We start from the raw sequence: 17,853 nt of genomic DNA, 5'->3' as shown, positions 1-17,853 counted from the left end.
TGTGTCTCATTCTAATTAAAAATCTTTTTTATTTTATTCTTGGCAAATACAACATTCGTAGCTGGGGAAATCTTATGACATCTACTGACACCAGCCTGATCTTGACACATCTACTGACACTCAAGATCTTGAAAGGCAAGGCTCCACCACTTGGTACCTCTATTAGGGAGAGGAGACCGTGTGATCCTTCTCAGATCCTGATCCTTCAGCCCATCAGGCTTTCCTGTAAGAGCTTCTCCATTGCGGAACACCCTACCAACTGAAATGAGAAACTATACCTCTTACCACACTTTCACTCAATGTCACAAGGCCTCGCTTTTGACCAGTCAGAAGTGAACATTTTTAATCTTCACAGTAACTTTCTCATGTTCTTATTACCATTGTTATTACTGTCTTACCTGCTGCTAACTTGTCCCATGTCCTTTGCCCTTTGCCAGGAGTGTTTGTTGTTGTTGTTGTTGTTGTTTGTGTTAGTGTTTATTGATGTAGTTGTTTGTGTTAGTGTTAGTCTTCATTGATGTTGTTGTTTGTGGCAGTGTTCATTGATGTTGTTGTTGTTGTTTGTGTTAGTGTGGTTGCTGTATTATTGTACTAATGTTTTGCTGTGTCCTGTTGCTCTGTATGGCTTGTGCTTCGGTCTTGTTAATTCTCATTTGTTGCTGTTGTCGTCTTTTATGGCGTCTTGTTGCCTTTGCTTTGGACATTTTATCACTGTAATGGTTTTCAAAACATCTCGCCAAAGGACAGCAGTTGAAAATTAACCAGCTGTCTAACTCTGGCACATTTACAGAAATGAAGATTAATGTGTGTTGTACTTGTAAATAAATGAATGAATGAATGAATGAAATTACATCAAATGTTTTGGTGAAAACACCACCGTGGAAATGTAGCTATTAGTTTTATTTAACATAATACTACAGCTAATATTTAGCTACTATATGTAAACTCTTAAATGGAGTTCTTGGATCATTATATCTTCAAGATGCCTTTGCTGAAAACAGTGGTAATGGGTTTAGGCTGACATCTACTGGTTATCTTAAGTAACTACACCTACCATATTAAGAGCGATGTCCACAAAATATGTAATCTGAAATCTGATTGCTGTACATTACAGACATGTAGTGCACATGTTTGGTTATGTATAATCTCATGTATTCTGTATATCTTCACATACTGACATTCCTCTAACGAACAAAAATGTCATACTTTTCATCACACTTCTATTCTACTGTAATTGCTGTGTCTGTTTAGTCACTCCCTTCCTTATTTTTGAAAATGAGATTTCCTGTGATACCGGCTAGTCTATTTAGAACAGCGATATCCCAGACCGTTCAGTCTGGACGTGATTCATGAGCAAACACACCATTTACTGTAGTTGCTTGTCTGCCTGCCTGAGAGGATCTGCCCTAAGAGCATGAAGGCTGCAGTCCAGTCGTCCGCAGCCTGCTGCTCGTTGTGCAAGTCCCAGAGGCCTCGTAAAGCCACAGTCAGCATCAGTGTCACAATTTCCCTCCCGGCATTTCATCATCACAAGATATAAATCTGTTGTGTCAAGAAATAAACCAAGTTATTTTTGCCTTTTAGCTGTGCAGGTGGCAAAACCGTGAGCAGTGCTTCAGGCCTCTTAAGGGTGAGGGACAAGGAAGGTTAGTCGTCTGCTAGTTCTATCCACAAGTTTTCAGCCGATTGCAGTATTTTTTCCTGCAAAGTTTATACAATTACCCTTCTACTTCAAGCAACTCTGTCACAAATCTTTCTTTCATTTGAAGAGTGTTAAAGCATAATCTCCCCAATAATCTGATGACAATACTCCATTTTAAAACATGTCTTTGTAGCCTAGAGGACTGCACTGAGCAAAGACTCTTGAAGACCCGAAAGTCTACCAAACTGTCGAGCCTATACCTTGGCATTAAAACGAGGACAGCCGACAGTGACCACAAGCCTTTGAAGTCTTGCACGCTTGTTCAGTTTAATCGGCCGCGGGAGCCAGTCACATTATGGCGTGGCTCAAGTTTCCATGCCCAGGAGGGCTACAGTGGAAGAGGAGGAGGCTCGCACCTCCACAGTAAAATGCTGTAGAACATGAAATATGTGCACAGAAAGCCGATGCCTCACTACACTCGGGCCCGGAGACACAGAACATGAGAATGTGATAGTTGATCTGTGCAATTCATGTCAGTGTGTTATTGTCAAACCAAAGATCCCTGTCAAAAGATAATGTGAAGGCACCAGTGTTGTGTTAGGCTAGAGAATGCATCATATAGGTGTCATTCTGCCAGGGTTTTACACGCCGCCATTTCCAAAAAGAATATTTCAGTTGACAACTAAAAAAAAAGCATTACTTTAGAATCGTAATATTACATTATACGTATATGTACAGCAGTTCGTTTGAAATAAAAATACTTGCATCAGCAAGTCAACAAGTCAATGCTATCAGTTGATCACTCTGCCTTATTGTAGGACATCATTGTGTAATCTGTATCCTATAGTCAATGAATATTAGACGGTTTAAATTTAAAGATTAATCTAACAAAAACACTCAATCTAAATGAAACTGCTGCTCTTTGCAGGCGCTGCTGCGTGTCACAGCTGGCCAAACCAGTTTAATGCCCCTCACACACTGAAAAGCTCCACACTGTGAGTCACCATATAACTCAGTGGTGACATAAAACAGGGCTGACCCCACTGCTCGAGGCCACTGGGTTCTTCAAGGAGTTTGGGCTTTCATCTTCACATCTGGAACTTGACACTCTTGATCCCCTGAAGCACGGTGTGTGGAAACAACCACCTTCTTTTCAATGGAACCAAGACAAAGGAGATGTGGATTCTTGGAGGACCAGCTGAACACCATTTCCATCTTGGGTGAAGAAGTGGAGGTGGTGGAGGGCTACAGATAAATACCCGGGCGTTCACCATGACAACAGACTGGACTGGGACACTGAGGCTGTCTACAGAAAGGGACAGAGCAGACTGCACTTTTTGAGGAAGCTTGGGACATTCAATGTGTGCGGCAAGATGTTGCATATCTTCTACCAGTCTGTTGTTGCAAGTGCAGTTATCTTTGCAGCCATCAGTTGGGGCAACAGTTTCAGAGCCAGCTACTCTAGACACTGGACAAGCTGATGAAGAAGGCTGGCTGTGTGCTGGGGACTGCTGTGGAGCCCGTAGAGTTGGTTATGGAGAGAAGGATGCTGCACAGACGGCTCAGCATAATGGACAATTCTACACTCCCCCTACACAACCTACTGGTCAGACAATACTACACTCCCCCTACGCAAACTACTGGTCAGACAATACTACACTCCCCCTACACAACCTACTGGTCAGGCAATACTACACTCCCCCTACACAACCTACTGGTCAGACAATACTACACTCCCCCTACGCAGTCTTCAGTCGGAGGCTCCTTCAGTTCCACTGCAATAAGGGCTGTTACTAACAGTGACTCCTCCTCTGAGTGGCAATGTTCAATGCACATTTTATCTTTAATTTGCACATTAATAGCAATATCTTGCCTTAAAGTTAAATTCTATTTTTAGAATAGTAGCATAGTAATAGTTTTTTATATATATAAAAAGAATAGTAGCATAGTAATAGTTGTATATACAGTATATACTATACTATATATATAAAATTATTACTTTGCTATTACTATTGCTTTGTATATATAGCAGAAGAGAAGGTAGGAGAAAGGGAGGGGCGAGAATCAGAAACATGGCAGATGAATTCATACATGTGGCAACCTCTTCACATAAAATAAGATGGTATATACATGTACATGATACATACAAACACAATATGGTATATGACACATACAAGATCGATAGTGGATAAGATGGGAAGAGAGCATTCAAATATTGTAGAACAGCTTAGTGTGCTCGTAAGGTTACTATTACATGGGTAAGTAGAGCAATGAAACAGAAAACTATGTTGAGGGTGGCAGTTATTTACATTACTGGTCAATAGGCTAACACAGAGTATGTAGATGTATCATGAGCGGGGTAGAATTAAGGCTGTTCAGTCAGTCAATCAATGTATCTATCTATCTGTCCTCTCTTTGATCTGGTCTGTGTCTGATATATACAGTAGTTGCCTTTTCAGCTTGAGGACCTGGATACTCCTTACTGTGAAAGCTCTGCTTTGTAGACTATAAACTGTAGCCAGGCTCAATTAAGAGAATCTTGGCCCAACCAGAACTTTCTAATTTTACATAAAGAACTTTCTGACCAGTGATCTTAACTTCACCAGCTAAAAAGTTTTTTTTTATCTCTTCCTTACAAACCTCCTCAGAAAAAGAAAGATAATGTAACCTCATTTATCTTAAAAAAAAACTGTAAACCATCGAGTCGATTGCACATGCATCTACGCCTGTCAATCTGTCCCTTAATCTCCCAATCAGACTTCATTCTCGTTGTGTGACGTTCAAGTGGGCGTACTGGTATTTCAGCAAATGATCAACGCATTCATTTCTGATTGGTACATTAGTTGCATGTGATGGAAGCTAACCAATCGGAATTTAAACAGATGGGTTAAAAAATATCTCCGTAATGGTGTAGCCCCCGAAAACGATGACGTTTTATTACGAACTCTTGCTGTGTTGTCACACCAGCTGTTTGCAGGAGGGACAACAAAGTGTCAGTGAGCAAGGTTGTTTTGCAGGAATTCGGAATTGAAGAATGAAAGCGATCGCTGCGTAAAGACATGAGACGGAAGTTACGGCAGGAATGACAGTTTGCAAAAGTGAACAATTTCTCACATAAGTGCTTACATAAGACTGCAAGACGATATCGAATGGTGGCAAGGGAAAGAGTGATTAAAGGTCGCTTTAAATAAAGCCCAGACTAATAACAAACTTCCTGGCTGTATCTTCGGCAAGGATTTAGAGCCACACTCCGGTGAGTATGACCCTTGCTCACTCGCACGGAAATCCACTCACTTTCTCTCGGAAGCTGATAGCCTGGAGAAATTTAGGCTGATCATAGGCTATAACAGAGATAACGGAAGCGTTTCACTATTAATGAATACTGATGTGGCTAGTTTCACATGGTACAGTTTCACTCAAATTTGTATTTTACAGAACGATATTTTTATTTCAATCAACATAGCTACATGAATGATTCTGCTATTATTGTTGTGAGGTGATAATATTAAATGCAACGCCAGGCCTCAGGCAGTTGGTTAGTAGGGCATCATTCTTATGTAAAATATGAATATGGTCTCTTTGACTATTAAACACTGTTCCTCACCTTCACGGACAGTTAGTTGTTCATTGCATTGCTACCTCGTTGCCTGATGACACAATATGCTTGCAGCTCGCAGAAGGTGTGCGCCAACAAGTGGCGCGAGTTTGCGTGCGAGCAAGCATGAACGTGGGCACGGCTCACAGCGAGGTCAACCCCAACACACAGGTGATGAACAGTCGAGGCATATGGCTCTCCTACGTCCTAGGCATAGGGCTGCTGCACGTCATTCTGCTCAGCATCCCTTTTGCCAGTGTCTCCGTTGTCTGGACCCTCACCAACCTTATACACAATATGGTGAGTTCCTCTTCACCCTACCACATAAATAATATCGCGGTTTATTTGTGACCGTTTGCAGAAAGGCTCATCCAGTGCTTCATATAACACTGGAAGTTGAGTTACGGACTGGCTTTGGCTGAAGTAGAACAATAATAAGTCAAAATGCGCATATTTTGGGTTCTAATTTGTCAACGAACACGTGAAAGTAGACACAGAATAATTCGTTGCACTTTCAAGTAGACACAGATTAATTCTTTGCACTTTCACATGGCCATCTGACATTCTTTCTTTGCTGAGTATTTGGCGCATTAAGTTGCTGACTACAGCGGTTGTAATTTCACCCAGTGGAGGAGTTGGAGTTACAGCACCATCCTGTATCAGCTTACCTCCATCTTGTGCCTAAAAAGTGCCAGCCTTCCGCTCGTGTGGAATATATGGGCCAGGAGTGCCCAAACTGGCCTTATCTAATCACCACTACTGACTGTGTCTAAATATACTTGTGGTAAAAAGCATTGGGATAGAAGTAAATTAGTGGGATGTCTTGGTGATGTCTTGTTTATTTTGGTGTGACATCTATACACCAGCTGGTGCCACTGGCACCTCTTGGCAGCTCGCGTACAATTGTAGAGATGCTTTCAATTAAATGGTGCCATTTTTAGTTCTCCATATACGGACACCAACCGATTCACCACCAGAGAAGGAATGATTACCATTCTACACATAGGCACACACTAGCAACATTCAAGCATACCAACACCCAAGCATAGGCACACACTAGCAACACCCAATCACACCAACACCCAAGCATACCATAAAAAAAAAGAAAGAAATCTATTCTGTAACTAACTGGAAGCCATTGTAAAGATTTTAGAACTGGAGTATTGTGCTCTGTGCTGTTGGTTCTGAATAAAACTGATTTATATTAAAAAAAGAGAAGGAATGATTGAATTGGAAGTCATGACACACTGGATTTGATGGTATTCTGATGGTGTTCTATGCAGTGCATGTACCTGCTGCTGCACACGGTGAAGGGGACGCCGTTCGAGACGCCGGATCAGGGCAAGGCCCGGCTGCTGACACACTGGGAGCAGATGGACTACGGCGTCCAGTTCACCGCCTCACGCAAGTTCCTTACCATCACACCCATCATACTGTGAGCACAGACCTGTCACTGAGATTCTCACACCCCTCACACATATACACACACACACACACACACACACACACACACACACACACACACACACACACACACACACACACAGACACATATATTCTGCAAATCCTACAACCATCTCCGATGTTGTGCTTTACGTTTTTAAGGAAACAGCTTTCTGACATTGCCCTGACAAGTCCCTCTATTGCAAATTCATATACGAATTATCCATTGTCTGACAGGTTATGAAATTGCAGACGCAGGAGAGGACATTGATTTTGGAGTAATGCAACAGCATTTGTTGATGGATGCCATCTTGATCTTACCTAAAACAGTTGCAAAGTTTCTGTGCAGTACCAAATAGAACAAACACAGTTTCTGGATCTCATTTTATTTACAATACACAGATATAGTTGTGAACGTTATATTTACTGTGACAGCTATTTCTGAGAAGAATGGACCTACAATAATGTTCCAGCTGCACTGCGTTTACAAGGATAAATGTTCCCAAATCCAGACAGGGCACTTTGCTTGCAAAAGAGTGTCGAGAGACTGATTTATTGCAACCAGATGCGAGTTTCACCTCTGTGGAAATACTTTTTGAATAGGAACTAATAGTCTCATTGAGGGAAAAGAGAAATAAGAGATGACAGTTGCCACTGACTCCATGGTCAAGTGTATAAAGTGATGTGATGTGTGAACACTGCAGTCACAGGAACAGGAAAAACAATCCTGTTGCTTAGATGACTAGAGGGCATAGAAAGACAGTGCTAGACTCTGGGTTAGCAAGCAGACCATGAATATTCTTCTGTGAAGTGTTCACATTACTGCACACTAGGATTTCAAGCAATAGAAAAGAGGTAGATAAAAACCCTTGCTCTTTCTCTTTAATTAGAAGAAATCCTGCTTTGTGTGTTTGTACTTCTCCCTTCCTCCCTCTCTCTCTCTCTCTCTCTCTCTCTCTTTTACCTATTATCTGTAGTTGTGCAGACTCTCTCTGTGGATGTTTGTGTGTGTGTGTGTGTGTGTGTGTGTGTGTGTGTGTGTGTGTGTGTGTGTGTGTGTGTGTGTGTGTGTGTGTGTGTGTGTGTGTGTGTGTGTGTGTGTGTGTGTGTGTGTCGGGCAGTGATGCAGGACTTCCTGTGGTGTCTGCTGGCACAGGCTGCTTTATTTAGAAACCCTTAGGTCACCTGCTCTATCACTTACCCTCCAGCACAATGAAGAAGCCAATAAATTCACCACACTCTCATAGCTCTTCACCCTCAATGAGCTTACACAGAGCTCACTCTGTCAGTGTCTCTGTCAGTGTGATCCACCATCACAGCTATGATATGATCAGGCCTTACTTACAAAGATTTTCTGTTCACACTTACAAAATGGATCACACCATAATGCGGTGTTGATGACTTATAGGGTTGGTTTGGTTTTGACATTGTCACTGGTGTTTTTGTTATTTCAGATATTCAAAAATAAACTTTAGAACAATAGCTTCACGCCTTAATCCCGGATTGTTTTAGTGGGGAAGCTGTAGAGACATTTACAACATGAGATTTAGGTCTGGGTTTGGCAAAAGTTATGTGTGGTGCCTGGTTCCCAGTGGGAGACCAGTTCTGGGTTTGGCTGAGGCTCTGTCTGAGAGACTAGTCTTCAGGAGTGGTGTGTGCAGTGGGCCTGTGGTGTTGCTCTGTGTGAGGGACTAGTCTTCAGGAGCAGTGTGTGCAGTGGGCCTGTCGTGTTGCTCTGTGTGAGAGACTAGTCTTCAGGAGTGGTGTGTGCAGTGGGCCTGTCGTTCTACTCTGTCTAAGTTATCACACAGCCTCCGGCCCATCTGCTCCTGGTGCTGATTAGAGCAGAGCGCATCTCCTGTTTCCTCCTGCTGACCTCTGCCAGCTGACGCGCCCTTCACTCTCACTCAGACGCTCTCTCTCCCACTCTCACTCTCTCTCTCACTGTCACTGTCTCTTTCTCTCTCTCTCTCTCTCACTGTCTCTGTTACTCTCTGTCTGTCTCTCTTGTCCTCTGTCCCTTTCCCTGTCTCCATCTCTTCTCCCTGGCTTTTTATGATTGTCTCACTCTCCTAGTCTAGTCCTTTGTCCATCTCCATCTGGTATGTTTTGCTCTTGCCTCACCATCTCTTCTCTCTCTCTCTCTGTCTGTCTGCAGGTATTTCCTCACCAGCTTCTACACAAAGTACGACCGGATCCACTTCATCATCAACACAGTATCCCTCCTCACTGTTCTCATTCCCAAGCTCCCTCAGCTCCACGGTGTGCGTATCTTTGGCATAAATAAGTACTGAGGGACAAGGGGCCAGAGACCTCTGTGTGTGTGTGTGTGTGTGTGTGTGTGTGTGTGTGTGTGTGTGTGTGTGTGTGTGTGTGTGTGTGTGTGTGTGTGTGTGTGTGTGTGTGTGTGTGTGTGTGTGTGTGTGTGTGTGTGTGTTTATCAGGACTAAACTCCCTCCTCGCGTCTGTACCAGCGATTGGTGGACTATTGCTCAGACATCACAGCCTGAGGCAGATGAGGATTGAAGCAGCCCACCCCCCCCTTTCTCACCCCTCGCTTTCAGTGTCGATCTTGTCTGCCATTGTAGACTCACCGGAGGACTGCAGCATTTGTGTGTCTGTGTGTGTGTGGAGTGGGTGGCATTGTCTGGAGAAAAGAAGAGGACGTGCGAGACAAGAGGATGTCGGATCAGCCCTGGCGAATCGAAGTCCCCTTGGATATCTTTGGTGTCAATTATTTTCTGATTTGTGTGTGTCTGTGTGTGTGTGTGTCTGTGTGTGTGTGTGTGTGTCTGTGTGTGTGTGTGTGTGTGTGTGTGTTTGTAACGTTTTCAAGGCAAACAAGGAAAGGAGACCCAAAGGCTGTGAAAGCCACGGATGTAATTGGCTCGCAGGATTCCTGTCAGAGGAAGTGAGACGTAACAGACTGGGACTGTGAGACGTAACAGACTGGGACTGTGAGTCGCAGTGTCTGTGGAGAACCTCAGCCACCCTATTTTTACTCAGCTTCATCAGATCTGCAGCATTTGTTTGGGTTCTGGGTGCATTATGATCTCTGGCCTTCTCCAAGCACACTCACTTTCTCTCACTCTCTCTCTCTCCCTCTCTCTCTCTGTCCTCTCTCCCTCTCTCAGTCTCTCTGTCTCTCTTCCTTTTGAGGTTGAAAGGACAAGTAGAGTCGGAATGGTACACTAGTTTAGTGGGGGTTGAGTTATGAGCTGAGGAAGTCAGTCTGACCAAAGGGATATTTTTAGCTCATGCCTCCATTTGTGAGGAAACGTTGGGGAAAGTCCGGACATACTTGATTGTCTCAATATTATACTTATAATTATCTCACTCCCATGTCAACCTGTCAGTCATTCTACTCAGAGACTTGAATATCACAGCAGTTCCCACACTCAAAACCTTTCATTCCACACGAACACGTAATCTCTGTGAGTCCGTTAAGAGAACACTAAGGCGCAGAGAAGATTTGTACTTTACATGATCTTCGCACACTTAAAATATTTTATTAGCAGGGTTAAGTAGTGACTTTAAGCGTATTGTGATGGTTATTACCTTGTCAGAGTGTTAATGAAACAAGACAGAAGTGGGGCATGGAAGATTCAGAGCGAGACAGAATGACTACTGGACTATGCACTCTGGACAGTCTCAGAAATAAAAGGGATATGTACAGTTTTAGATCAAATTTGACTTTAAAAGCCGATGCAAGGTCCAAACCGTTCAAACTATTTCCACATACTTCATTATCTCAAGTGGTTTCAGTATTCTTTGTTTTGCTTGGCCTGACTTTGACTGATGGTACTGGCATCGAACACCACTTTGGGTAATGCACCTTAACACCCTTGAATATCATCTTTACTGAGTAAAGCCTCTTTTTTTATGCTTATTATATGTTTTCAGTCAAAACATAGCGAAGAGACAGACTTTCTTTTTAAACACAAAAAATATGAATGCTTTATTATGGCTGTAGGATGTGCCTCTCTTTGTAGTTAAATTTACAACTGCTGCAATTCCTTTTTTAATGACATTATCTTTGTTGGGTTAATGTTATTATGTGGTGAAGTAGATCTATGTAGCAGTGTGAAGCTTGTTGTATATGCGTACAACTCACCAGGCAGCAGTACAGCCATAATGTCAGCACAGACTCAGTATTGTTCGAGCAGATGTGTCCTGCATGTAGAAGGGCTCTTTTTTAAGCCTCTGACTTTAGGCCTAATTTGCCTGGAGGCTGCACTTTGGCATTCGTTAGCTCCCTAACTGATCTGGAAGCAGCCCAGAGCGACTCCAGGGTTTCTCAATGACATTAATTGTCAAAGCGGAGACTCGCAGCACAGTAAGGGGTTTTGATTTCCCTCGGGCTCTTCGCAATCTTTGACACATTAGGACGGGGCTAATTTTGGTGTGCCGGGTTTTTTTTATTTTTTATCATGAAGCACTTATCAACTGAATGACTTTTAGAGTCATTTGTGGGTTATTTTTTCCCAGCTAAAATGGCTCATTTTTGTATTCCCCCAATAAATAACATCTGTGATGCCTTAGAGATACTGTTCTTTTGATGGTATTTGTCAGCTTATGACCTCCTAGGCTTGTGTTTTGAGAGAGTGTTCCTGCCATGTTTTTATTGTTAGATGAGTCTGTGCAGATGAGGGAAGGGCCTACATGTAAATTATATTGGCAGAGACTGTTGAAGCCTGTTTATTGGAGCAGCCTGTGGAACTGGACAGTGACTGATCCATGGGGTGACTGGCATATGAGCACAAGCAATGAGGGCTTCATGCAGCAGACTTTTTACGAGTAGTGCTTTGTGTAATACAATGCCTATTTATGGCATCCCTGTTAAAGATAGTCATATGTGATCATTTTTGTCTTTAAGCCCATTTTTACCAGTTTTTCATAAATGTGTCCATCAGATGAACCCTCCACTGTAACATTTTACATGGCAGTTTTTTTAATGCAATTGTTTACCTTCCATCTTTTACTTTTCATGATTTGCTTTCTGACTACATGCAGTGTAGCGAAGAGTATGCTGAAGGTCACGTACTTGGAAGTAGCAGACACTCAAAACCAGTCCGCTGTCATCGCTCCGCTCCACCCTTTGCAACGTGAGGCAGGGCCGTGCGTCGGCTCGCTTACGCCAAACGCGGCCGCTTGTTAAACATTGACGAGGTGAGAGTCGGCCCGAGTGAGAGTGACTGACCGCCCCGGTGTCTGGTAGCCTAACAGCCATATGTCTATGCTAACAGCACTATCAGAGGAAGTGACCTGTCACAGCGGGTGATGATTATTGGGCTAAATCGCACTTCCGTGCTCCATTGTTCGGTCCCTCCTCTCTCTTTCTCTCTCTCTCTCTGTCGCTCACTCCCTCTCACTCACGGATTCTCTCTTGTTCTCACTTTCTCTGTTGCTCTCTGTCTGTGTCTCCGCCACATCAAGAAAGATGCAAGACTACAGATATGTAAAAATGTACTTCATTGCATTGCACACTTTGCAGAGAATTGGTTTAAATCAAAATGAAATGTATTCAGAAGACTACAGGTAGCGTTGGGGGCTTTTCAAGTTCAAGACTTGTATTCACACTTAAACTGCAATGTTTAAACTGCACTCTAAGTACAAGGGAACTTACACTGTCAATATGAAACCCTTTGTTTTGAAGAGAATGATTCTTGAGAATTAGCCTGTTGTCTACAGAATCCCCCTAAAATCAAACTGTTACAAACCTGCCAGGACTGACTGGAAATGTTATTTTTACTAGCCTACTCTGTTAGTATTATGAGAAATAAAACCTTTTCATGTAAACAATATAGGCCATTGTTGTTTGGTTTAAAAGTATTAAGTGGACATGTCAGTGAATAGCTGAAATAGTTCAGGATGTAGATGTCTAGCCAGGTTCTCACAGGCTATAAGAGAGTTCGGGAATTGTCCCGCTGGGCCGGTCTTGCAAAGGCGGTCAGTTTTTTATTTTCATATTTATTTAAAAAGAATACATATAGCGTTACAAATTACGGGTTTGACATAGCTTAAACAGATATTCAAAGGTCAATGTTATTTGCTAGGGTGCAAACTCGTCACCTTTCGGCGAAATTCGCCGTTTTTGATCCAAAATAGGTCATTTGTGTGATTCGTGTAGATCTGCAATACAAATATTTTTAGGGGGGGGGGGGGGGGTCCTCCAAGTAATCTGCGAACGCAAGCTTGTTCGTTTGGCCAACTCCATGTCACCATGACAGGCACGCTTTTTATTTCGGGTCTTCTGCCTCGATGCCGTAATAGACAGGTGTACAAGACATGTCTTTCGGTTGAAAGAGTTGGTTTCGAGCGGCCTTTTTAATATGGCATTTACAGTAACGTGTGACGTTGGTACGCTGCAAGAACGTTATACTATCTAACGTAGGCTAACGTGCTAATGTCAGACAGTTGGCTGACAGACGTCTCGCAAATCACATCAACTATTTTTGCTGGTTACAATAACGGTGTTATCGGATAGTACAGTGTCTTTTTCTCGGTAACTTTTGAAAAATCTAAGCGTGAAAACGCCGAAAAATTTACATTTACTTAAAAGACATGGCCGTCAGCCGGGTTTGGTCGGGAGTTTAGCTGCTAAAGTTATCTTCTGTCCTGTCGTTTGAAGCAAACCTTTTAGCTCTGGCATTGGTCTCCCATAATGTATTTATCTATCACTTCACTGGATTGGAAGTCCATTTTCCAGGCTATCGCACGCCCCCTTCATTGAGGCAGAGGTTAGGTTTGCCTCCCCTATGTGCTTTTTCACTGACCGTGGTTACATGGATTCGAATAACTGGCTTAGTCGGACTGAAATCACCTTTGTCCGACTATGTGCGGTCCGACTAACACCCCTGGATAACTCGATCCGATCCAGTTGATAGTTCGACTATTGCGGCATGTAACAGTGAATTGGATAAGGAACTGGACTTTGCGTCTTTGCGCATGCTTGAGATCCCGCCGCCCTCCTCCCTCCCTCCCTGCCAGGTCATGACCCGGAAGACGAAAGAGACGATAAGTTGTCTCAACTGTTCATACTAATGACACGTTTTTTTATGAATATTCTGCAGACTGTCTCACAAGCTTATTCTTGTTGATTATGAACAAACATAACAGAAGAGGTCCGAAGATATGAGCACGTTTACAACCCCTCCTTAAACACGTATAAGGACGTTCCACATTTGATTTGCTTAAAACACACAGCAGTACTGCCGGCTGTCACTCGGCTATTACCTGACCAAGGTTCCATGGCAATGTTCCGAAAGCCCATTATTCCGACAGCCCGCTGTTCCGAAATTGTGAGAAATATCATGAACGTGAACCACTATAGCCCACATGCACATCCCAATGAATCACACAATCATAAACATATAAATGCCTTTATTTCACAAGCATTAACTTTAATTCAGAATATTATTATACACACATGGCATTTGCATCGCGATGATATACAAAAATATTTTTATGATTGCCAACGCATGCATGCTTTGCCAGTGCTTGACAAGATCTGCGTAATGTCCTGCGACAATCTGTCGGTGATTTCCTTCGCATGAGTGGTAGCCTACCCCATATTCAAAACCAGAGTAGGCTAAGTTAACAAATATTGCCTAGGAAAAGTTATATGCGTGATAGCCCGGTGAGGGTATCCGATCTGCTGTGCAAACGAAATGCTGTGTGTGTTTTGTGCCACTTAAAATATTTCAAAATTTTGCCAGGGGGACTATTTTTCGGAATATTGAGATTTCGGAATATCGGGCTTTCGGAACACTGGGCCGTCCCCCCTGACCAATACTTGTCAAACTCGGTCATAGTATTCACAACTAATTTGTCCTTCATTCTATCAAATATGATGAAATTTGGTATTGTACCCGTGAGGCAAGCCTGAGTTTAGTTTTGTTCGGTTATCTGGCGCTGAAAAAAACCACGAATAAGTACTGTCAAATCAGAAAGCAAATCAGCTTGAACGAATCCTTACAAGGACTCGAGAGTAACGAGTCCTCTCAAAAAAAGATTCGTTCATTTTCTCGTGGCCACGCATCGGGACTTGCATAGGCTCAGCCAAGGAAACAGAAATGATTCGTTGAATGCAGGTCACGTGGGAAATGATCCAAAGATCCGTATCCGAAGACCGAGTCGGAAAATGAACGAATCATTTCTGTTTCCTCTAGCTACCAGTATTGAGCCTATGCAGGTCACGTGAAAAATGATCCAAAGATCCGTATCCGGCAGATGAACGAATCATTGATCCGAAGACTCGGTTGGCAGAAGAACGAAACATTGACCCGAAGATCTGTATCCGGCAGATGAACGAATCGTTTACCTCCCGATCGTTCATTGACCCGAAGACACGGTCGGGAGGTGAACAACTCGTTCATCTGCCGGATCGTTCATTGACCCGAAGACACGGTCGGGAGGTGAACGACTCGTTCATCTGCCCGATACAGATCAGATCTCGTTCATCGTTCATTTTCCACGTGACCTGCATAGGCTCAGCACTGGTAGCTAGAGAAATCAGAAATGATTCGTTCATTTTGACTGGGTCTTCGGATACGGATCTTAAGATAATTTTTCACGTGACCTGCATAGGCTCAGAAGACGAAACAGAAAGGATTTGTTTACCTCGTTCACTTTCGCGTGGCTAGGTTTAGTAAGACGTGAATGATATTCCTTCACAAGTAATAATTACAGGTTTCGTTATTTTAACTTTTTTGTACTTTACTTAGGGTTCAGCGTAATAGTTTGCCGTGATAATTGAATGCTAGTGTGATAATAAATGACAACTTCAAATCATCCAGACTGTCATGATACAATATTTTAATGCAGGAATTTATCTCGTTCACTTTCGCGTGGCTAGGTTTAGTAAGACGTGAATGATATCCCTTCACAAGTAATAATTACAGGTTTCGTTATTTTAACTTTTTTGTACTTTACTTAGGGTTCAGCGTAATAGTTTGCCGTGATAATTGAATGCTAGTGTGATAATAAATGACCACTTCAAATCATCCAGACTGTCATGATACAATATTTTAATGCAGGAATTTCTCTTACCTCTCTTACCGTTTCTCTCGCCTTTTATCTTTCACCTTTGAATAATGTAACTTATAAACACGTTGGCACAGCAGAAACAAACAAACAACGCGATGGACAACCCAAGAGGCAACACGCATTTCTGGACCGATGAACAGACGCGATTCATGCTCAATCAACTGTTGTTGTTGGTAGTGGTGAAGAGGTCAAGCGGAAATGGCTGTATCACCACTAGTTGTAATGAAAACAGCGCCACCTATCGTATCGGATATGACATGCTTTCGGCCAATGATTCGATTTATTCACTGCCATGTATATTGGGATAATAGCAGTTGCCCCAAAAGATAGCATAGTCCGACTAAAGCAAGATTCGAATTATACCATCATGTAAACACACTGACTGTGGTTTTATGACACATCAGCAAGACTAAATAGCTTCTTCACATACGTGAAATACATTACATTACATTACCTATTATATGGATACAAACAACATATAATAAAAGTGTCTACAAATATTTCAGTGATGACAAACAATGAGAAAGCAAAAGTCATGCACTCAACCCAGTGTGAGGGATTGCACAATCTGAGATGAGGCGCAGCTCGTCGCTGCCTCACCTCGCGAGTCGCCTCTCTGTTTGAACAGGATATGGTCAAATTCAGCGATTTTGATTATAAAAATGTATTTAAAGCAAAGATCAGTAGATACATATTAATATTTATTTTATCATTATTTGTTTTTTACTTTTCATGAGGTATGTGTATGACCCGTTTTCTACTGCAGGGCGCTTCACTGCAACTGAACAAACTTACCACTCTCCTATTTCAGTTTGGTTTCAGAATGAGATAATTTTAGGAGGAGGATGCCATTACTGTGGCTCAACTAGGAGTCAGGTGCAAATGGGCCTTGTCCTGACAAGCTAGACTCAAAGAGTAATGTAAAGGGAAAAGAATATGTGTTCCCACTGTCACAGTTTTTCAGGAACACAGAGAAGCTAGGCCATGCCTGATGCAGCCTCTGTTGATTTTCTGTTCCTATAGTCGGCCCTTTTTTTTGCTTTATACCTGATGGAGAATTGTGACGTAATGTGCTTTGGTGGACTGGAGTGGGTGGTCGGGAGGGTATTGGGGTGGGTGGTTGGGTTGGCCTGTGCCCGTGCAACATTCAACACAGGAATGTTTATGATGAAACTGTTACCAGAGCACAAAATTGTTTACAACAGCACAACGTTATTCATAGATCTAGCCTCATAATTTTGTTGTCAAAGTGCACCAGATTGATGCATTGAACTTTAAAATGTGCAAAATGTTCTTATAACATATATTCCCCCGGGGAGCATGCCCCGGACTCTCCTAGAGGGTTCGCATCGTTGTCACCTTTTTCATCCCTGATGAGTTTGCACCCCTGTATTTGGAGCAATATGTAGGCCTAATAGCAGTGAGGGCTCGGTCACTTAATTGTGCCTCCAGAACGTAAAGAGAAAGAGCCAGCGGCCACGGCCAGCGGTGTAGATGAGGCAGAAAAAGAAAAAGATTTGGTTGGCTGTTACCGTAAAGTGTGCAAAAATAACGTCACTTAATTGATGATGACACATGATGACGAGCGAGTAGCGAAGAGGTAGGAGCTTGAGAGGGGGGTGATGAAGTGTTATGCTATGTGTTGTGAACTAGCTAAATAAACTTATTAAAGAGCAAAATATTTCTGTTAACTTTTAAAACTTGTGTTTCAATGCGTTTTAACAAGTCCCACTGCAAGTTGGACCATTTCCAAGCTTTAGATTTCTCTAAAGTGCTCAAACTTCGGGGGTAAAGGAAATCGAGTTTGTTTGACTGTAAATGGGTAAAATAAACATGTACATTTGTTAAATTGATTAACTATCCCTTTTATGAAATAGCGAGAATGGACCGGTAATTTCTCTAGACTAGGCCTACTCATCAATTATTCATCAATCGCATTATAACATATTTGATAGCCAGCCCAGCAGTAAAATAATGTCTGTTAAATATTTACTGTAGGCTATTCGAACAGGCGAACATGGAACGGGGGAGCCAGCATAGATTCCATGATACAGCCCAAAACTATACAAATAGGAGATAGTGTTTCTTAATTAATGATTCGCTGATCGATAAACATGTTTCAGTT

The 17,853-nt window shown here is 42.5% G+C and overlaps 1 protein-coding gene across 1 annotated transcript; it reads left to right on the top strand.

Annotated features, from left to right (window-relative positions):
* Nucleotides 1-4,546: 4,546 nt before the first annotated feature.
* On the top strand, nucleotides 4,547-9,054 carry ormdl3 (ORMDL sphingolipid biosynthesis regulator 3). The gene is made up of 4 exons (XM_031561148.2): nucleotides 4,547-4,895; nucleotides 5,313-5,537; nucleotides 6,521-6,672; nucleotides 8,839-9,054. The coding sequence occupies exons 2-4, from the start codon at nucleotides 5,364-5,366 to the stop codon at nucleotides 8,972-8,974; spliced, it is 462 nt and encodes a 153-aa protein (XP_031417008.1). The 5' UTR covers nucleotides 4,547-4,895; nucleotides 5,313-5,363; the 3' UTR covers nucleotides 8,975-9,054.
* The last annotated feature ends 8,799 nt before the right edge of the window (nucleotides 9,055-17,853 follow it).

Source organism: Clupea harengus, chromosome 23 (assembly GCF_900700415.2).
Source record: "Clupea harengus chromosome 23, Ch_v2.0.2, whole genome shotgun sequence".
Classification (NCBI taxonomy): Eukaryota; Metazoa; Chordata; class Actinopteri; order Clupeiformes; family Clupeidae; genus Clupea; species Clupea harengus.
This window is presented reverse-complemented; position numbering and strand designations above follow the sequence as displayed.